At 40.4% G+C, this 18,259-nt stretch overlaps 1 protein-coding gene across 4 annotated transcripts in view; it reads right to left on the reverse strand.

The window, feature by feature from the left end:
* The window catches only part of Arhgap21 (Rho GTPase activating protein 21), a 124,141-nt gene that overhangs the window by 43,890 nt on the left and 61,992 nt on the right, over nucleotides 1–18,259 (reverse strand). For all 4 annotated transcript variants that reach the window (XM_036187120.1, XM_036187117.1, XM_036187118.1 and 1 more), the window contains exon 5: nucleotides 309–401. In XM_036187120.1, the coding sequence (XP_036043013.1) occupies nucleotides 309–401 (93 nt within the window). The remainder of the gene's footprint in view (nucleotides 1–308; nucleotides 402–18,259) is intronic.

An 18,259-nucleotide genomic window follows, 5' to 3' on the forward strand; every position in this document is an offset into this window, starting at 1 on the left:
GATCATCTCAGTTACACTAAAGAAGTATCTGCATCAGTTTGTCATCTGTAATCCTTTTGTCAAGTCAATGGTAAGTTTAAGAGAGACTGCAAGTGTGTGTCTTAACTAGAAGTGCTCATACTTCATCAAGTGTCATTCTTCTGTCTGTTCAGCACATCCATGAAATTCAAGAAAGACATAACTCATCTCAGAAACAGTGTAACAGATGTGAAGAGACAGAAGTACATAGAAGAATAGAAAAGGTAACAATACAATAGAAAATGTGAAGAAAAAGTAAAGTGACTTGACGAGGCACGGCTGACTAGCACCTGTGCATAATCCAGCCTCAGAGGCAGGCCCTCCTTCCTTCACTTGCTTAACAAATATGGTATCCATCGGCTCCAGTCGGTTTCTTTGCTTTCCTAGGAAAGAAAAAAAAAGCCCAAGGCATGGTTTTACTTTACAGTACTTTAATAAAACTCCCACACATAAAATAAGAGTAGAGACTGTTCATAAAGTATTTAAACACAACCTGAATTAGGATATGAACATGAGACTGTAAGGATTTTCATTAAATGAGCATTTATTTGATTCTTTCAGAACACAATGACAACCAAATTGATGGTTTCCATTTATTGGGCATATTCTGCACATTCACGATGACATTATATGCCATGCATACCTCACAGCTCCTAATTCCCATAGGTAATAAATAAATGACCACTAGAGCAAAAAGAGGACCAAAGTCTTCAAGGGATTAAAGATCTTTGAAGGTCACAGAACTAACAAATGCCAAAGCTTGTTACACAGCAATGCCCAGGCTACTGCTTTCTAATACTGAACTGTGCTAAACACTGAAGACATTCCTTTCTTCTAAGAGTTGATGGAGAAAAAGAGACATAAATCAATGACAAGATAATATAAAAGTCAGTTAAAGACATATACAATGCAATGGTGACAACAAGAAGATCACCAACCTGGATAGTCAGTGTTTGGTTTGAAAGAAAACAGCCCCCAAAGGGAGTGGCAGTGTTAGGAGATGTGGCCTTATTGGAGGAAGTATGTCACTGTTGGGGGTGGACTTTAAGGTCCCTTTTGTTCAAGCTTCGCTCAGTGTGACAGTCTACTTCCTGTTGCCTGCAAGATGTAGGACTCTCAGCTTCAGCACCACATCTGCCTGCATGCGGACATGCTCCCTGACATAATGATAATGGACTGAATCTCTGAAACTGTAAGCAGCCACCTCAATTAAATGTTTTCTTTATAAGAGTTGCCGTGGTCATGGTGTCTGTTCATAGCAATAAAAACCCTAAGACAGTCAGTATTTCACAAGCTGTGGTCCACAGACCCACCTGCAGGGAAACCCAGACTTATGAAAAATGAATGCTCTAGAGTCCAAACAGAATTTTATTTTGTTAACACATTTCCCAGTGACCCTAATACTAGACCGTAAGAATAATAGTTTCCATGAAACAGATGTCAAGGAAAGAACAGAGAAGAGAAAACGGGTCGGCTGAGTGATAAACACCATGATGAGCACTGTCGAATGCAAAGAGAACAAAACAATAAAAATCCCACAATTTTCAAGGTCCAGACCAGTGTGGATCAGCACCACTGGGGGCTGTGAGAAATGAGGGTCTGTAGACTGGCTCCAGACATTCAAGTTAGTGTCCAAACTTGAGAACCACTGAAGTAGAAGACGCAGACATTTACAGAAGAATGGAACTGAGTAACAAGGCATGGGGGAGAAGAGGGTGCCACATATGAGAATCCTCAATTATTTTTTTAAGATGTATTTATTTATTATGTACACAGTGTTCCACCTGCACATGTGCCTGCATGCCAGAAGAGGGCACCAGATCTTACTATAGATGGTCATGATTGATGATGTGGGTGCTGAAAACTGAACTCAGGTCTTCTGGAAGAGCAGTCAGTGCTCTTAACCTCTGAGCCAACTCTCTAGCCTGAGAATCCTTGATTATTGCCACCTGACAACTGAATACTATCATGTGTAGACAAAGGAGGCTCAAAGACAGTTCTCAATAACAGAGCATCAACTGGTTGCTCCTGTTCACACCTAGATCTGAAATCTGAAAGAAGCCCTCTAAAGCAGTGATTGATCACTCAACTACCTAAGCCACACTACTATAGTAGCAACGGTTTATGTTTCAGAAGTCAGTAGGCATGGGCTCAATTCCCTTCTCACTTCAGATCAAACAACATCAGGTACATTCAGGGTGCTATGGCCACAGACACCTTTCTCACTTGAAATTTTCCGTTCTTAACGTGTTCACAGAAAGTCTTACTACAAAAATTGCATATTTGCTGTGTCAAATAAGCTAATGAACAGGGGGAAAAATCATTTTTCCTGATAGCCACAACACCCAGAACAATGGTTGGCACAGAGCTGGCTTCTAATAAACAATTACTAAGTTGATGAATAAACGTATTATTAGTTTAACTCTCACAAGCTTTGGAAATAGGCATTGTGATCCAAAGACTGTCATCTGACTGAGCAAGAATGAGGAACTAAGCATTTGGCAAAGGTGGAGTAGAGGTCTGCATCCAGGTATGAATTCAAATGTGGCACCTCAGCAACTGATGTTAATCCAGTTGTCCAGCTTTATTGACACAAGCCCACTTACAATTACAGCCATGAGCCTAACATTTTGTCAGTGACAAACCATATACAATAGTGACTATACCATATAGCACTAGATCTAGCTACATTTTTTTACTGTTTTCTCTTTGTAGTGCTGGGATGGTATCGTATCTCCAAGTGATTTTTACATAACTTGCTTACATGTGCAGGTGTGCTCATTTGTGATGTGGCAGCAACAGTAATTTTGCCTACCTGACAAAGCTGCTGTGAGGATTAACATAAAGATATTAAATACATATGACTATACTCTTTTTATTATCAACCATGCTTACAGACAAGATTTACCCACAGATCAAGACAAGCCCTTCGAGAAGACATCAACTTTGTATCCCTACAGGTAATTAGAAAACACGGGCTGAGAAATTATCCATTAGACTCAACTGTCATATTAGAAGGAAGCTGAAGAGCACAGTCCAAAGAAAACAGAAAGGAAAGAGAAGAGGACATAAAGGAACAAGCACAAAATGTTCCAATATCCCTGTTGTGAACTAGATTCCCATTTCCAAAGAGACTGGTGGCCTAGACTGAAGTATGATATCTTTAGAGTCAAGAAAGATGACTTAAATCTATAATGAACTTCTTTGGAGAATGATCAAGTTGAAATAGCCTGCAGTATTTAGATTACCTAAAATTTTTAAGCATAAAGCATACAGAGCAAACAGATTATAAAGAAACAACCTTTGTCCTACACACTGCCATGCTCCCCACCATGATGATAATGGACTGAACCTCTGAAGTTGTAAGCGAGCCACCCCAATTAAATGTTTTCCTTGGAAGAGTTGCTATGGTCATGGTGTCTTTTCACAGCAACAGAAATCTTAACTAAGACAGTCAGTTACAAAAAAGACCCTGAAAGACCCACAGAGTAACAGAACAACCAGGGAATCCTATAGTTCCAGAACAAAGTAAATGTACTACAGTCAGACTGATAAATTATTATTGTCACATATACACAATATGTATACACTTATATTCACATTGTCCCAGAAATATAGCAAACAAAAGCAAATAAATAAATAAATGTGATTATATCAAACTAAAATGTTTCTGCATAGAAACAGGAAATGATCGTCACAGTCAAGAGATATCCCACAGAACAAGAGAAAATACTGTAAATTACACACCTGAAAAAAGTTGATATTCAAAATATTAAGGAACTATAAAAACTCAACAGCAAAAAAAAAAAAAAGAAAGAAAGAAAGAAAAGAAAAAGAAAAAAAATCAACCCAATAAAAAATGGGCAACAGATGTAAATAGATACTTCTCAGCAGACATACAGGTGGTCAACATATAGTGGAAAAAACTGTTCCATGTTACTAAGTAGCAAAGAGCTAGAACTTCATTCCAGGCACAGTGGCTACCATGAGAAAGACAAAAGTAACAAGTGCTGGCAAGCTCTGAAAAAGGGGAGCACTGTGCCCTGGTGGCAATGGGAAGGGATACAGCTGTTTTAGGGTTTCTACAGCTGTGATAAAACACCATGGCCAAAAGCAACTTGGGAGGGAAGGGTTTCCTTCAGCTTACGACTCTCAGGTCACACTGCTGATGACAGCATACTCCTATCACTGGGGAAGGGCAAGGCAAGAACTGGAGCAGAGGCCAAGGAGGAGCGCTACTGACTGGCTTGCTCACTCTGGCTTCCTCAGCTGCTTCCTTACACAACTCAGGGCCACCTGTCCAAAGCTGGCACCATCCACAGTGGGCTGGGCTCTTCCACATCAATCATTAATCAAGAAAATGCCAGGCAGAATTAACATTATGGAGGCATTTTCTCAATTAACAGTCCCTCTTCCAAGAGGATGTAGTTGATCTGAAGAGGGAGCGGAAAACTGGGGGAGGTGTGAATTAACAGGGGAGAGTGGGAGACAGAGAAGGAGGGAAGAGAGTAAAATTAATAGTAAGGATATCAGAAAAATATAATAGAGTCTTACTATTGTCTATCTACTTGAAAATATCGATAGTACATCTAAGTCTGAATACACACATAACATACATTGTTTAACTGAAATTATCCCATCTGGGCTGATAATGCTCCCCTCAAGAGCCACAGACTATTTAACAAAAACAATATCACCAAACAGGAGAAGCCCTCTTAGGTGTTATTGGTCAAGGCTGTCCAACAGAGTCCCAAAAAATTATAGGCTATTGCTGTTGCCTTCAGGTGCTTCCAAGAGGTGGAGGTTAGGTCATTACTGCTAAGTCACCATGCACTGAATTTGACTCATGAAATATGAACATATGGCTGAGCAGATCTACTATCAACTCATGAAACTGAACATATAGCTGAGCAGATCCACTATTAACTCATGAAATATGAATATATTGCTGAGCAGATCCAATATTAAACATGAAATATGAACATATGGCTGAGCAGATCCACTATTAACTCATGAAATATGAATATATGGCTGAGCAGATCCACTATTAACTCAAGAAACTGAACATATAGCTGAGCAGCTCCACTATTAACTAATTGAATTTGAATATTTGGCTAAGCAGATCCACTATTAACTCATGAAACTGAATATATAGCTGAGCAGATCCACTATTAACTCCCTGAATTTGAATATCTGGGCAGATCATTTTCCACCCAGAGAACCTGAGCTGGACCTAACCTGAATGTCTCCTCCCTAGGGACTAGCTCTCATGATACCAAAATGTGTCACACAAGCTTCCAAAGGGGAGGAAGCAACCAACAGTCTTACCCACTTATGTATGATGCCTATGAACCACAACAGCCAGCATGGCATGATAACCCTAGGTGCAATAGTGGCGTGTGGACCTTGGCAGCTATCAACAGCTCTCTAATTGTGCTCAACAAGAGGGAAGTCACGCCTGATACTGGAAATCTAGCCAACTACCTGGGGCTAATGAAGTTACAGATTTTTGGAAAACCTGTAATTGCCACTTTACTAAGTAGGCATAATCCCTAACTACATATTAAATATTTATCCTTATAACTACAGATAAGGGTAGTCCTCACCCTTCATCAAGGAAACTTCTCTTTGCAACTGATGGAGATCATTACATAAAATTACAGCTGATCAGGATGCAGAGCTCTGAAGCTCAGTTCCAACGGATACATATGAAAGAGGAACTCCTACAGCTAAGGCTTGGGGATTACTGCCAAAGAGGGGCAGAAAGATTGTACAAGCCAGAGAACACGATGTGTGCTGTGAGACTGTGTCTCCTAGAAAAGTCAGACAGTTATACCCATGAAGTCACATGGATGCGAAAGCCTAAACATGACTTGATAGACATGCTAGTGTGGAAGCGGGGAACTCATGAGTCCTCAATCACTGACAAAGGAATTACAGGCTACTAAGGAATGCTTGAAAGTGGGAGAACTTTCCTCATGAAAAGCCACCCAGTTGGTTACCCAACACCAAACAGTCAGTCTTGGGAACATTCACACAAGAAACATAGTATGGCCTGAGCAGGTTGTATTTATAGATTCAAGAATACACACACACACACACACACACACACACACACACACACACACACAACAGTAACAACTACTACTACCAAAGAAAAAGAATCCATGAATTTGAGTGAGGTAGGAAGGTGGGTATATAGGAGATGTTAAAGGGGGGAAAGAGAAAGGGAAAAAGGTTGTAATTATATCATTTAAAATAAAAAATAAAAAAATGTTATCTGTAAGGTTTAATTTGTAAAATAAATCTGAATTCCTTTTATGTACTAATTTTCTTCACATGATTTTTAACTATAAAGAAAATTTAAGACAGGGAATTTGCAAAAGAGCTCACTGGTTGTTCTTTCAAGGGAACAATGGAGCCTCTAGAATTGTCTGATCCTACTGAAATATGAACTTCTTTACTAGGTTTTTTTCAACACTAAGATCAATTACAAATAGTAAATAACTGTTATACATATAAATGCAAATTAACTGAGACTAATAAATTGTAGTAGACTATTTTGGTCAATGAGTAAAAAAACACAGACAGAAAAAAAAGGAGTCCCTCTTCCCAAATGACTCCGGCATGTGTTAAGTTGACATAAAACTAACCAACACAACCATTATGGAAAACAGTATAAAGCTTCTTCAAATAAATGACTGAATGAATGACTGAATGATTGAATGAATGAATTAAAAATCCATGAGACCCAGCAAGCCCATTGCTGGTTATACAGCCAAAGGAAATGGGGTCAGTGGAAGAGGTACCCATGCTTCGTGTCTACTGTACCAATGACTCCAGCTCTGTAGCTCAAGTTGCCCAGGAATGCACTGTCACCAAGTGGATCTCAAACTCACAGCAATCCTCCTGTCTCAGACTCTGAAGGCTGGGATTTCAGGCATGAGTCACCACATCTAGTTATAAAAGCCATCTTAAAAACCTAAAAAAGACATACTATCTAACATTAAAATATGCATGTAACTCTGGGCAGCGGTGGCAACACGCCTTTAATCCCAGCACTCTTGGAGGCAAAACCACATGGTTCTCATGAGTTCGAGGCCAGCCTGGTCTACAGAGCGAGATCCAGGACAGACACCAAAACTACACTGAGAAACCCTGTTTGGAAAAACAAACAAACAAAAAAGCATGTATCACACAATCAAACACTATAGCTGATTTGTTAGCCTCTTTTTCTTCTTTTGTGGTAAGGGCAAAAACAAATGAGGAAAATACTAATTTATTAAAACAAGGTGTTCTCCAAATTCTATTCAACATGTTCATTTTCAGAATGCTAGTTAGTACATTCAAGTTTTACCTCCCAATCTGCAGACCTGACAACTTTAAGAGTTCCTGATCTCAAGTTATAATAATCTCGGAATGGAATTTGGGGTGGGACTTGTCATGATTCAATCACAATTACATACACTAGAAACAAATATGTACTCCCTTTATACATGCTGACCTTTAAATAATGGAGTAAAAAAACCTTTTTAAAAACTTAAAAAGCAGACTATGTTCGAACGTACTCATGTTAAACTTTTTCAAATCAGATACATCTAGGTCTTTACAACTTTTTGCCATGGAAAAGTTTCATATACTCAGAACCAGAGAGGCTAACAGCACGAAGCCCCAGGAGCCTATCTAAAGAGCTATGAAAATCTTGCTCCATTTAAGTCCACTCATATATCCTTCTACAGCATTCTAAATTAAATCCCAGATGTCAATTCATTCATAAACACTGTAAACACTTTGGCAGGCACAGCTAAAAGGTAAGAATGTTAGTTATTAACTTACAGGCAAATCAGCAGAATGCTCCAGTGGGTCTCCACAGTACAGAGTACTCTGCACAGTTTCTCACATATGCTGAGCACAAACCAATCTTTTATCTTCTCAAATATCTACATAACCTTAAGGACTGACACAACTCCCAAAGCCATGAGACAAATACAAAAAAGTCTCACATGTGAAAATCACAAGACAGAGTTAAGTTTATTAGCAAGTTACGCATCCTGTGGATCTGCTCAGCTATACATTAAAATTTCACAGTTTAATAGTGGATCTGCTCAGTTATAGATTCAAATTCAGTGAGTTAATAGATCTGCTCAGCTATATATTCAAATTTCATGGTTTAACAGTGGATCTGTTCAGTTATAGGTTCAAATTCAGTGAGTCAACAGTAGTTCTGCTCAGTTATAGATTCATATTTCATGAGTTAATAGTGGATCTGCTCAGCTATATATTCAAATTCCATGAGTTTACAGTAAATTTTCTCAGTTGTATGTTAAAATTCAGTGAGTTTATCGCCAATGTGCTCAGCTATATTTTCAAATTCTCTGCATTTATAGAAGAGAAAACATGCCATGTGAAAATCTCAAGTGCACAGAATGGTACCTGGCATGTAACAGATGTTCAAAGAATACCTTCTGTCTAATTCAAAATGTCACCCTGGAAAATGCCTACAGTAAAACAGCCTGAGGCATTTCTGAGGTTTGTCTCCTGTCCTGATCTGCACAGGGACAGGGCGGGCAATTGAGAGTAGTGTAAGTGTAACACCACTAGGTGTCAGGCAGGAATCAAAAAATGCTGGTGGTGTAGCTAGGCAAACTGGGAGCACGTTATCACCCAACAAGATCTACCGAGTCTCATATCGCTTCTTTTATTATGAAGGAAACAGCCCCACGATTGCCTTCAGAGTATTTGAAGTTCACATGTTAGACTTTTCCATAAGTTTTAGAGTTTCATTCGTTGTGTACCATGCCTTTAAGTCACAGCCCTGTCCTTCTTGCTGTGCCAGTTGTGATTTCTCTGACCACCCATATTGTTACAGCACTCTAAATCACAAGCAACAACTCTCCATCTCTGAACTTACCACGATTCAACCTCTCGACCAACCATCTTGTCAAGACCTTCCTTTGTGCTCTTTACCCATCAAGACCGCCAGCTGCCCTCGGGACATCTTTCTAAGATCACTTATGGACCCACATTTCAACAAAACCTACCAGCAGCTTCAACCCCTTTTCTCCCTTGACCTTTCAAAGTACACAATTTGCCCATCTAGCTACAGAGAACTTAGCCACACACCGACCAGTTCTGCCCCCAGTTCTTGGCACTTAATGCCACTGAGAGAAGCTGAGCCACACAGTGAACTGCTTCCTAAGTTCAAGCAAGTTCCTAACAATGCTCAGGAAAGGCTCCTGCTGTATTCCAAGCCCTGTTCCCTCAAGGCTGCTCTTCCAAACTTAGGGTGATTCTGACCTGCTCTCCCTGCGGCACGGTCACACTGGATCTGTCTCCTGTCTCCTGCACTTCTGCTGCGCTGGCCTCATTTTTTTTTTTCTTTTTAATGCTCAGTTTTCATTTTGAGGGGTTTTTCTCCTGTGCCCTGTCTCAAGTAAGGACTTAGTCCTCACAGCCTTCTTCAGGGCCTTGGTCCACAGCTACCACTTCTCGTGGATGGGCTTCAGTCTGCTGTACATGATCCCCGAGAAGTCCCCGTTCTCTCCCTTCCACGGTGTGCTTCTGGTGCTGTCTGTGCTCACTGATCTTCACTCACGTGTATGCAGGCGTTTCTGACATGAACCAACACCCCAGGACAGGCATACAGACTCACCGCCATGTCATGGCTGTCCCTGGGCATGCACTGATGCTCTAACATTCCAATTCATGAATACCTGCTTTCCTCCTCCTCTGCCAACTCTACTGTTCTCTGGAACTTCCCTAATTTGTTATTTGTTGGAAAGTATCCTTTTGGCCACTGTCCTAATACAGCCTCTACTACCAATGAAAGGTTTTCACTGATACCCTAAAATTACCACCCCTTAATTAACGAAGTGCCAATGCTGGCTGTCCTCAGATCTTTCTTCTCCTTATTCTGATGTCTTTCTGACTATTCTGACTCTGGCCATCTATCACTGGACGTTACCTTCCCTGGTCCCATCTTTACCCTGTCGTTCCATGCTCTCTGGATGGTTTCATTATGCCCAGGACCTAATTTTAGCATATCTGTTGCTGCTGACTAAATGGTCGGTCCTCCTCAAGAACTCCAAACTAGGTGCTCTAGTAGTCATCAGAAAAGCACCTTATCCCAAACTGAACCCCACTCCCTGGGGACAGGAAGATGCTTCTTCCCCTTTGGCATCCTTTGACTAATGGAGTTTTCATCCATTCAATCTTACTCAACCTAGAAAAGCTAAGCATGACTCTCCACGTATCAGTAACCCACAACTAATACACACTATCCACCCCTCCCCGCCACTTCCCCCGACAAGTTAGGCAAAGACAACTTGGCAACGTCTCAGACATTTCTTCTCAGACATTTCTTCTGATATGCTGTTTTCCCTTCCTTCTTATTAAGTTTCCTTTGTCCATCAACAATCTTAACAAATGTTCCACCTAAGCACCCTTCCCTGGGTGAAAATGATTTATTTTGCCACAGTCTTGTAACAATTGTACACACGTTCTTTCTGTATTTTAAGTATTATTCTGTATTTTCATCTTCTAACAGAGTACAAGTTTCTTGAAATCAGAGTGTCATATGTGTGGGTGTGAATGTTTCCAATAAATGCATGACAGAAACTATTCTGAGTTTGAAGGTAGAAAAAAAGAAGCAGAAGCAGAAATCCTTGCTCTTCATTTCAGCTGAGGGGAGAAAAGGGCAGTGAAGAAATTAGCGGGAGGCCATGCCATGGAGAACACCATACAGAAAGAAAAGGGCAGAGAGCTTGAAAGGCAAGGCTGTTTTCATTAAACGGTCGAGGAAGTCCACTGTATCAGGTGACATGTGATCAACACTCTGAGGGAAGGGAGGTTAGAGGCCACGTTGCTTCCTTCCACGCAATCAGCTTAGTTTCTGGCTCACGGTCCAGACTGAACAGATGTTTGCTAAGTGAATGAAAAAAACAAGAAATGAATGTCTTAGTTTAATGTACTCAGCATTTAGCTGCATGTATTTCTGTCATGATTTTATGCCAAAGATGAGTAGTTATGTGCTACACGTCAAAGGCAGGGACTGTAATTCCCACAATTAACTTTTATGAAGTTAGGAATCCAATACTTTCTATGTAGGCTAGCTGGAAAACAATTAGAAATAAGAACGGGGTAAACCAGCAGGGTGGTGTCTGTGAGCCAGGTCACAAGTTATCAGCAGCTAGGAAAGGACAGCTCAAAATCCCCTAATTATAGGACTGCCCAAGGTGACGCTCCTAAGAGAGCAATCTGCAGAGCAGAGAGCCGTGCTGCAGAGCCTGGTCAGACTCTGCGTGAACTTCTCCTTTTACAGTTACATCCCTCTGCCCAATACCTCCGATTAGCTCTCTGAAGCCATCTTGCATGGTGAATAAAGCGTTTAGAATTCTTAGAGATTTAGAAATCACATCTGATTTATTGACCGCCAAGTTAACTTCATGAATTATCTTTCTCAAGTCTTAAAGTCTACTCCTAGAAAGTGGATTTCTGATATCTACTTTAATCCAGCTGAATTTCCTTCATCATAGATTGCTATTCATTATTATTATTAAGTAATATCAAGCCTTCTTTTAAATTTCTCACCTATCAGTTTATTTTACAGAGTGTGTCCAAATTTCTACGTAAGCCCAAGACCGCCCTATTTTTATTATTTTCTCACGCACACACTTAGTTATTTGAAATGTGGTTTCTAAATCACAACATGCCACTAACCCTTGAGTTACAAAGACCTGGGGAGTAAGAAGGGGGACACAGAACTGTTTTCTTCCCCAGTAGCAGATGCAGACTGCCATGCTAACCTCTGCAGCAGACAACAGTTACTCAGCAACAGCACCACGGTAACCATGACAACAGGTGCCACCATCCTCCCCTTTAGTCAACAGTCGCTGGTGCATATTAGCTCCTACTATGTACCAGGTACCCGCTCACTGAGAATTCAGCCATCTGGGGCATTTCCTATCCGTCACAATCTTTGCTCTGAGAAGAACATGCAGAAATCGTTTCAAAAACACATTGATAGCTAAGTGGAGTGGATCTGGAGTCAGTCCCTGACTTGGTAGGCTGAGAATGGAGAATCACTTGAGCCCAGGAGTTCCAGAGTGTCAAGTCAACATAAAGAGACCCTGTTTCTTTACAAGAATCGAGGGAGGGAGGAAAAGAGGAAAGGAGAGAAGCACGAGGAGGGAGGAGGGGTGCCTAACTGCACAACTGTTCACTCTGCATCATCCATCTCAGGACCAATTTTTGCTTCTTACTTCTTAGTATCAAACCCGAGCTAGCGGCGCAGCTCCTCTGGACAGGTAAACCAAGGGGCAGGAATTCCCTCCTGATTTACCAAACATCAACAACCAGCAGGTTGTCTCCATGAGCAGGGATTTGCCAGTGTATTATTAATGAACGTATCTTCAATCTTCGACTAATTGTGAAACACTTCTTATAAAGTAGCCCTTCAAAAAAATTGAAACTGGCTATCACTTTTCCATTAGCTTCATTTCCAGCAAAACCATGAAAATCTAGTCATATTTATTTTTTTAAATGAAAATATTTAACAGAGACCCCAGAATGAACCATAGACTGATGAGACGTGAGAAGGAACGATGTCCAATCTCAAGAAGCTCCCCTGACCCCACCAGATATCAGATCATCAGCCACTATGCTGTTAGGAAATGGCTGAGCATTAAAGATATAGAGAAAAACCTTAAGAGCATGTGTGTGTGTGTGTGTGTGTGTGTGTGTGTGTGTGTGGTGTGTGTGTGCGTGTGGTGTGTGTCTGTGTGTGCCTGTGTCTGTGTTGTGCATGTGCCTGTGTCTGTGTTGTGTGTGCATAGGTAGGTCTGTGTGTTTACCTCCAAATATGTATGACCATATCATGATGTCTTAGTAGAAACAGCAGAAGCCAAGTAAGACTAGAGTTGTATCTCCAAGATTACTGAAGACTGTACAGAGCAAAAATGGGGGGAAAATAAAGGAATTTCATTAAATAAAAACTGAATTTCAACACAGCACAAAATGACATGTACGCAGTAGGGCGATAAGTAGAGTTACTAAGCTAACTATTAAAGGAATGAAAACAGCTGGGGGGGTGGCGCACACCTTTAATCCCAGCACTGGGGGGCAGAGTCACGTGGATCTCTGTGAGTTCGAGGCCAGCGTGGTCTAGAGTGAGTTCCAGAACAGGCACCAAAACTACACAGAGAAACCCTGTCTCAGAAAAAAAAAAAAAAAAAGCCACAAACACCCCCACCACCACCACACACACACACCTGCCACACAGCCTGGTCTACAGAGTGAGTTCCAGGACAGCCAAAAATACACAGAGAAACTCTGTCTACCCCCCCCCCCCCAAAAAAAAAGAAAAAGAAAATACATTATTTAGTATATCAAGTAGAAAGCATGAAGGAGAAATGGCTTTTTCAATCTCAAAAAAGGAATTTATAAGTAAGTCTGAATGAGCAGATTCTTACAACAAACATTAAACAAAGGGCTGGAGAGAGAATTCAGCAGTTGAGAACACTGGCTGTCCAGAGGACAGGGGTTCGATTCCCAGCACCTACATGGCAGCTCATACCATCTGTAACTCTAGTCTCAGGGGATCTGATGACCTCTTCCATCCTCTGAGCATATCAGCATGAAAGTGGTACACAGACATACAGGCAGGCAAAACAAACATTCATACACATCATACATACATACATACACATGTGTAAAAGTTTAAACAAAAAATGAAAATTTTCATTATCTATAAAGACATAAAAGTTCCTAAATACATATAGCTTGCTAGCTGGCTTCATGGTCAACTCTTTCTCCCATGGACCACTACAGGAAAGCTAGACAAGGCAAAGAGCCTCACAGACTCCAAAGGCTGGGGGTGGGGGGAAGCAAGGTGTAAAGGGCCAGGCAACAAAGGCAGCCTGCAAAGCATCTAATGCCTTCAGCTGGGATGGAGACAAAGAGGTCTGCCTGTCAAGCACGAAGATGCTGTGCTCACATTGCCCCACAGGCAGCAGCTCCCAGCCATCAGATCCACTGCCAGGTCCACACTAAGCCAGCATTTCCCCACTGCTGCCCAAAGCAGAGTTCTTGAAGAAGATAGCTCCCACTGCTTGCTGGCCTAGCTGAGACTTCCTTAGATGCAAACTGAATCTGAGGCTTCTCCTAACAAATCTTCCCTTCACTTTTCTCCCTTAGGGCCAGATTTGTATCACACCATCCTTTCCCAGTCCTCTTCAGTTATTCATCATAATCGTTTACCCTACTAACTCTTTTGCATGAGTCATCCCATCTTGCTAGCTGCTGTTGCTCGGTGTCTGCTAATCACAATGCAGTCACTGAGCAGAGAAGCAAGAATCTTCAAGTAGAAAATCAAACAAAGCTAATAATGATAAGTGATGGGGGGGTGTGTTTTTGTATGCTGTGAAAATATGTTGTTCTGATTGGTTGATAAATAAAGCTGTTTGGCCATTGGTGAGGCAGAATAGGGTTAGGCAGGACATTCTAAATAGACAGGAGAAAGTTGAAAGGCAGAACAGAGAGGATGCTGCCATCACCACCATGAGAAGCAAGATGTAAAGTTATCAGTGAGCCATAAACCACGTGGCAAAGTATAGATTTATAGAAATGGGTTAATTTAAGATGTAAGATCTAGTTAGCGAGAAGCCTGAGCCAGTAGGCCATACAGTTCGTAATTAATATAAGCCTCTATGTGTTCATTTGGGTCTGAGCGGCTGTGGGACCACAAGGATGAGGGAGCTGGTAGACACAGGAAAACCTTCAGTTACAGACAAGCACAACAGTATGAACACGCTTGGTTCGGTTTGGCAACACAAGGCTGGTTTAACATCTAAAAATCCAATCAATATACATTCACTACATCAAAAGATGAACAGAGAAGAAGCAAAGGACTATTCCAAAACAATGCAGACTGACTAATCTACAATCTTCAACATGCCAAGGATTTTGTTTTGTTTTAGGGGTTTTTGTTTGTTTGCTTGCTTACTTTCTTTTTTGAGATTGGGTCCTGGAATAACTCAGAGACACACCTGCCTCTGTCTCCAGAAGGGAAGTGTTCTTAAACATTTTAATTTTCTAAGTAATATATACACAACAAAAACTCTAGCAACTGAAAACCAAATTCTAAAAGTTTTATAAAACTACATAATAAATAAAACTAGCCAGGATTTTTTTCTTTTTCTTTTTTTCTGTCTATGGGTTTAATCTGGAACCTCATGCATGCTGGCTTAGTGACAAAGCACCGAGTTAGTTATCCCTCAATCCGAGCAAGGTATCCTGAACAAATGGGGGAATATGCCGCCACCGCGGGAGAACCGCTTGTCAGGCCACAGCAATCAAAAACAGTATTGTCTTGATGCAAATAAAATGACCAATGGAACAGAACAACATGGATGATGTGTGTCTGAAAAGAATCAGATAGGAAATATTGGGGGCTTTGTAAACACCTATGGTCTCTGTCTTGTTCTTTTCTTCTTAAAAAAAATACATTCTCCATTTGGAAGCTATGTAATAACAAGCCACGAGCCAACTCCCAGGATAGGGCAAAGTCCAGGACAGACCAACACCGTGACAGACAACTTTATGAGTGAGGTGGTTTCCACTACACAGTAATTGAAAAGGGACAGACTTTACACTAAACACTCTGGAAATCAAAATAAATATCATAAGAAAAAACTCAGCTCAAACCATACACCAAGACAATAAAGACAGGCAAACTGCAGTTTTGATTGTGACCAATGAAACAAAAGGCACCTTAGAAATACCACAGTGGAGCACTTCCTGTCCAGAGTATAACAAAATTCTTAAAGAGAACTCAAAGCTTTTATTAAAGACAAAATATCACCCATTCAGACTGCATTAAAATAAGAAACTTAACAGAATTAGTAAGAATTTGGAAAGCAAGATCAATAGACATCCACTATACATAATGTAGCCAACAAATTCCTCACTTGAAATACTTAAAATCATGCCTACAAATTCATAATTCAAATGGACTTGAGCTTTTAAAAAGTAATCAGCTTGTCTTCTGGGAAACGTAAATTAAAGCTACAACCCGTGCGACTGTGCATGACAACTACAGTGACCAAGTCTGTTAAAAGATTAGCACACAGCACAGGTGACACCACAGCAAGTGTGCCTGCTAGTGTGCAGGCTGGTCTGACCACACTGGACACCAGCAGGAACCTGTGCCTGTCCCTATGCCTCAGCAACGCCACTCCTACATATGCATGCCTTTGGATTCAAAGCAGGTAAAAGAAGGTCCCTAGCCGTGCTGTTCAAAACATTCCTACACTACCGTCTATAGCCGGCAGGGAGCACAAACTGTACATATTCTTTAAATTGTCTACTGAGATATAATTGTAACTTACAACTAAGATAAAATGCTGCAAGTGCAAGGTTCAATTATCTTAACAAATGTATATCCTAGATAAGCACCAGCATAATCTGAATATAGTATTCCCTCAGGCTGAAGACACTGCTCTATCTAGGGAACTTGCCAAAAACCATGGTTTCTCCAAGCAGCACTGAAAAAAAGGATCTTTGTTTTCTCCCCAGTCATTCAAAACCAGCATGCATGAGTTAGGTCTGTCTTTCCTGTAAGTCTGTATGAGTAGAGTCAGAGTATATACTTTTTTTATGCTTGTTTTTTTCACTCACTGAAATGCTTTAACAACATGGGTAATAAACTAAAAAGTAGATGATCTAAATACTATTCAAAACACTTGTTCGTCAGCTGCACTATCAGGAGAATGAAGAGATAGGATGGCCAATAAGAGAATAAAATTTTTCTTGTTTTAACCCCTCCTCTAAAAAAGGGTAAAAATAAGAAAAATCTCGAACATGCAGAGCCTACAAACTGAGAAAAAAATAAATGCCAACCACACATTAAGAGTGTAGGATCCACATATAAAGAGCTATTACAGCTGAAGAACAAAACCACAAGCACATTGTAAAAATGGGCAACAAGGGCTGGAGAGAGGGCTCGGTGGTTAAGAGGGCTGGCTGCTCTTCCAGAGGACATGGGTTCGGTTCCCAGCAACCACATGGTGGCTCACAACCTGTAACTCTAGTTTCAGGAATCCAACAGCCTGATCTGACTTCCTCAAGTACCAGGAACAAACACGGTGCACAGACATACATGCAGGTAACACACTCATATACATACAATAACAAAACGATAATTAAAAAATAAATAATGAGCAATGGACATCAACAGATATTTCTCCAAATAGGTTACACAAATGGCCAATAAGCACACAGAAAGTTATTACTCAAAAGCATTAATCAGTTAAAGAAATGCAAATCAAACCACAATGAAATTTCACTTCATACCCATTAGGTTGGCTCTAATACAAAAACAGAAAATAATACTTGTTGGAAAGAATACAGAGAAATGGTGACCCTCCTGCATTGCATAGACATATGGAAATGCTGAAGCCATTGTAGAAAAGAGTGTGACCCAGCAACCAACTCCTGGGTATCCATCCAAAGAAGTGAGAACATGGACATATATGTTAATAGTGACACCCACCACAACAGCCATAAGGATTATTAAGTCTACTTGTCCAACAATGGGCAAATGGATGAACAGTGTGTGTGTGTGTGTGTGTGTTTGTGTTTGTGTGTGTGTGTGTGTGTGTGTGCAGAGAAAGATACAGATATGAAATAGTATTCTAACCATAAAAAGTTAAGTGCTAATATATATTATATAGAGATGAACCTCTCACATGCCTTTCATTCTGTATCCACCTGCCACTGACTTGTTAGTTTGAAAGTGGTAAATTTTATTATAATTAATGACGAAAAATTGTTCTCAAGCCAGGCATGGTAGTGTACGCCTTTAATCCTAGCACTGAGGAGGCAGAGACAAGAGGATTTCTGTGAGTTCAAGGCCACTCTGGTCTATACAGTACCAAGCTATATAAGGAGAATTTGTTAAAAAAAGAAAAACTTTTCAAGATTCACCCGTTTCTGTGTGTGTTCCACCATATACCACAATTTACCTATTTATATGTCAATGAATATTTTGGTCAAATTCAGTGTTTATTTTGAAAAGACAGTTATATTTCTATAGAAATACTTTTTGCTCACTTCTAATTTATTTCAGGTCCATACCTAGGACTTCGCTTATCTCATAAAGAAAAATGACAAAAACATTCCACACCAAAAACAACTGAACCAAAATGAAAAGCAAATTCAGACATTAAGATAATAAATATGGGGA

Source organism: Onychomys torridus, chromosome 5 (assembly GCF_903995425.1).
Source record: "Onychomys torridus chromosome 5, mOncTor1.1, whole genome shotgun sequence".
NCBI classification, from domain to species: Eukaryota; Metazoa; Chordata; class Mammalia; order Rodentia; family Cricetidae; genus Onychomys; species Onychomys torridus.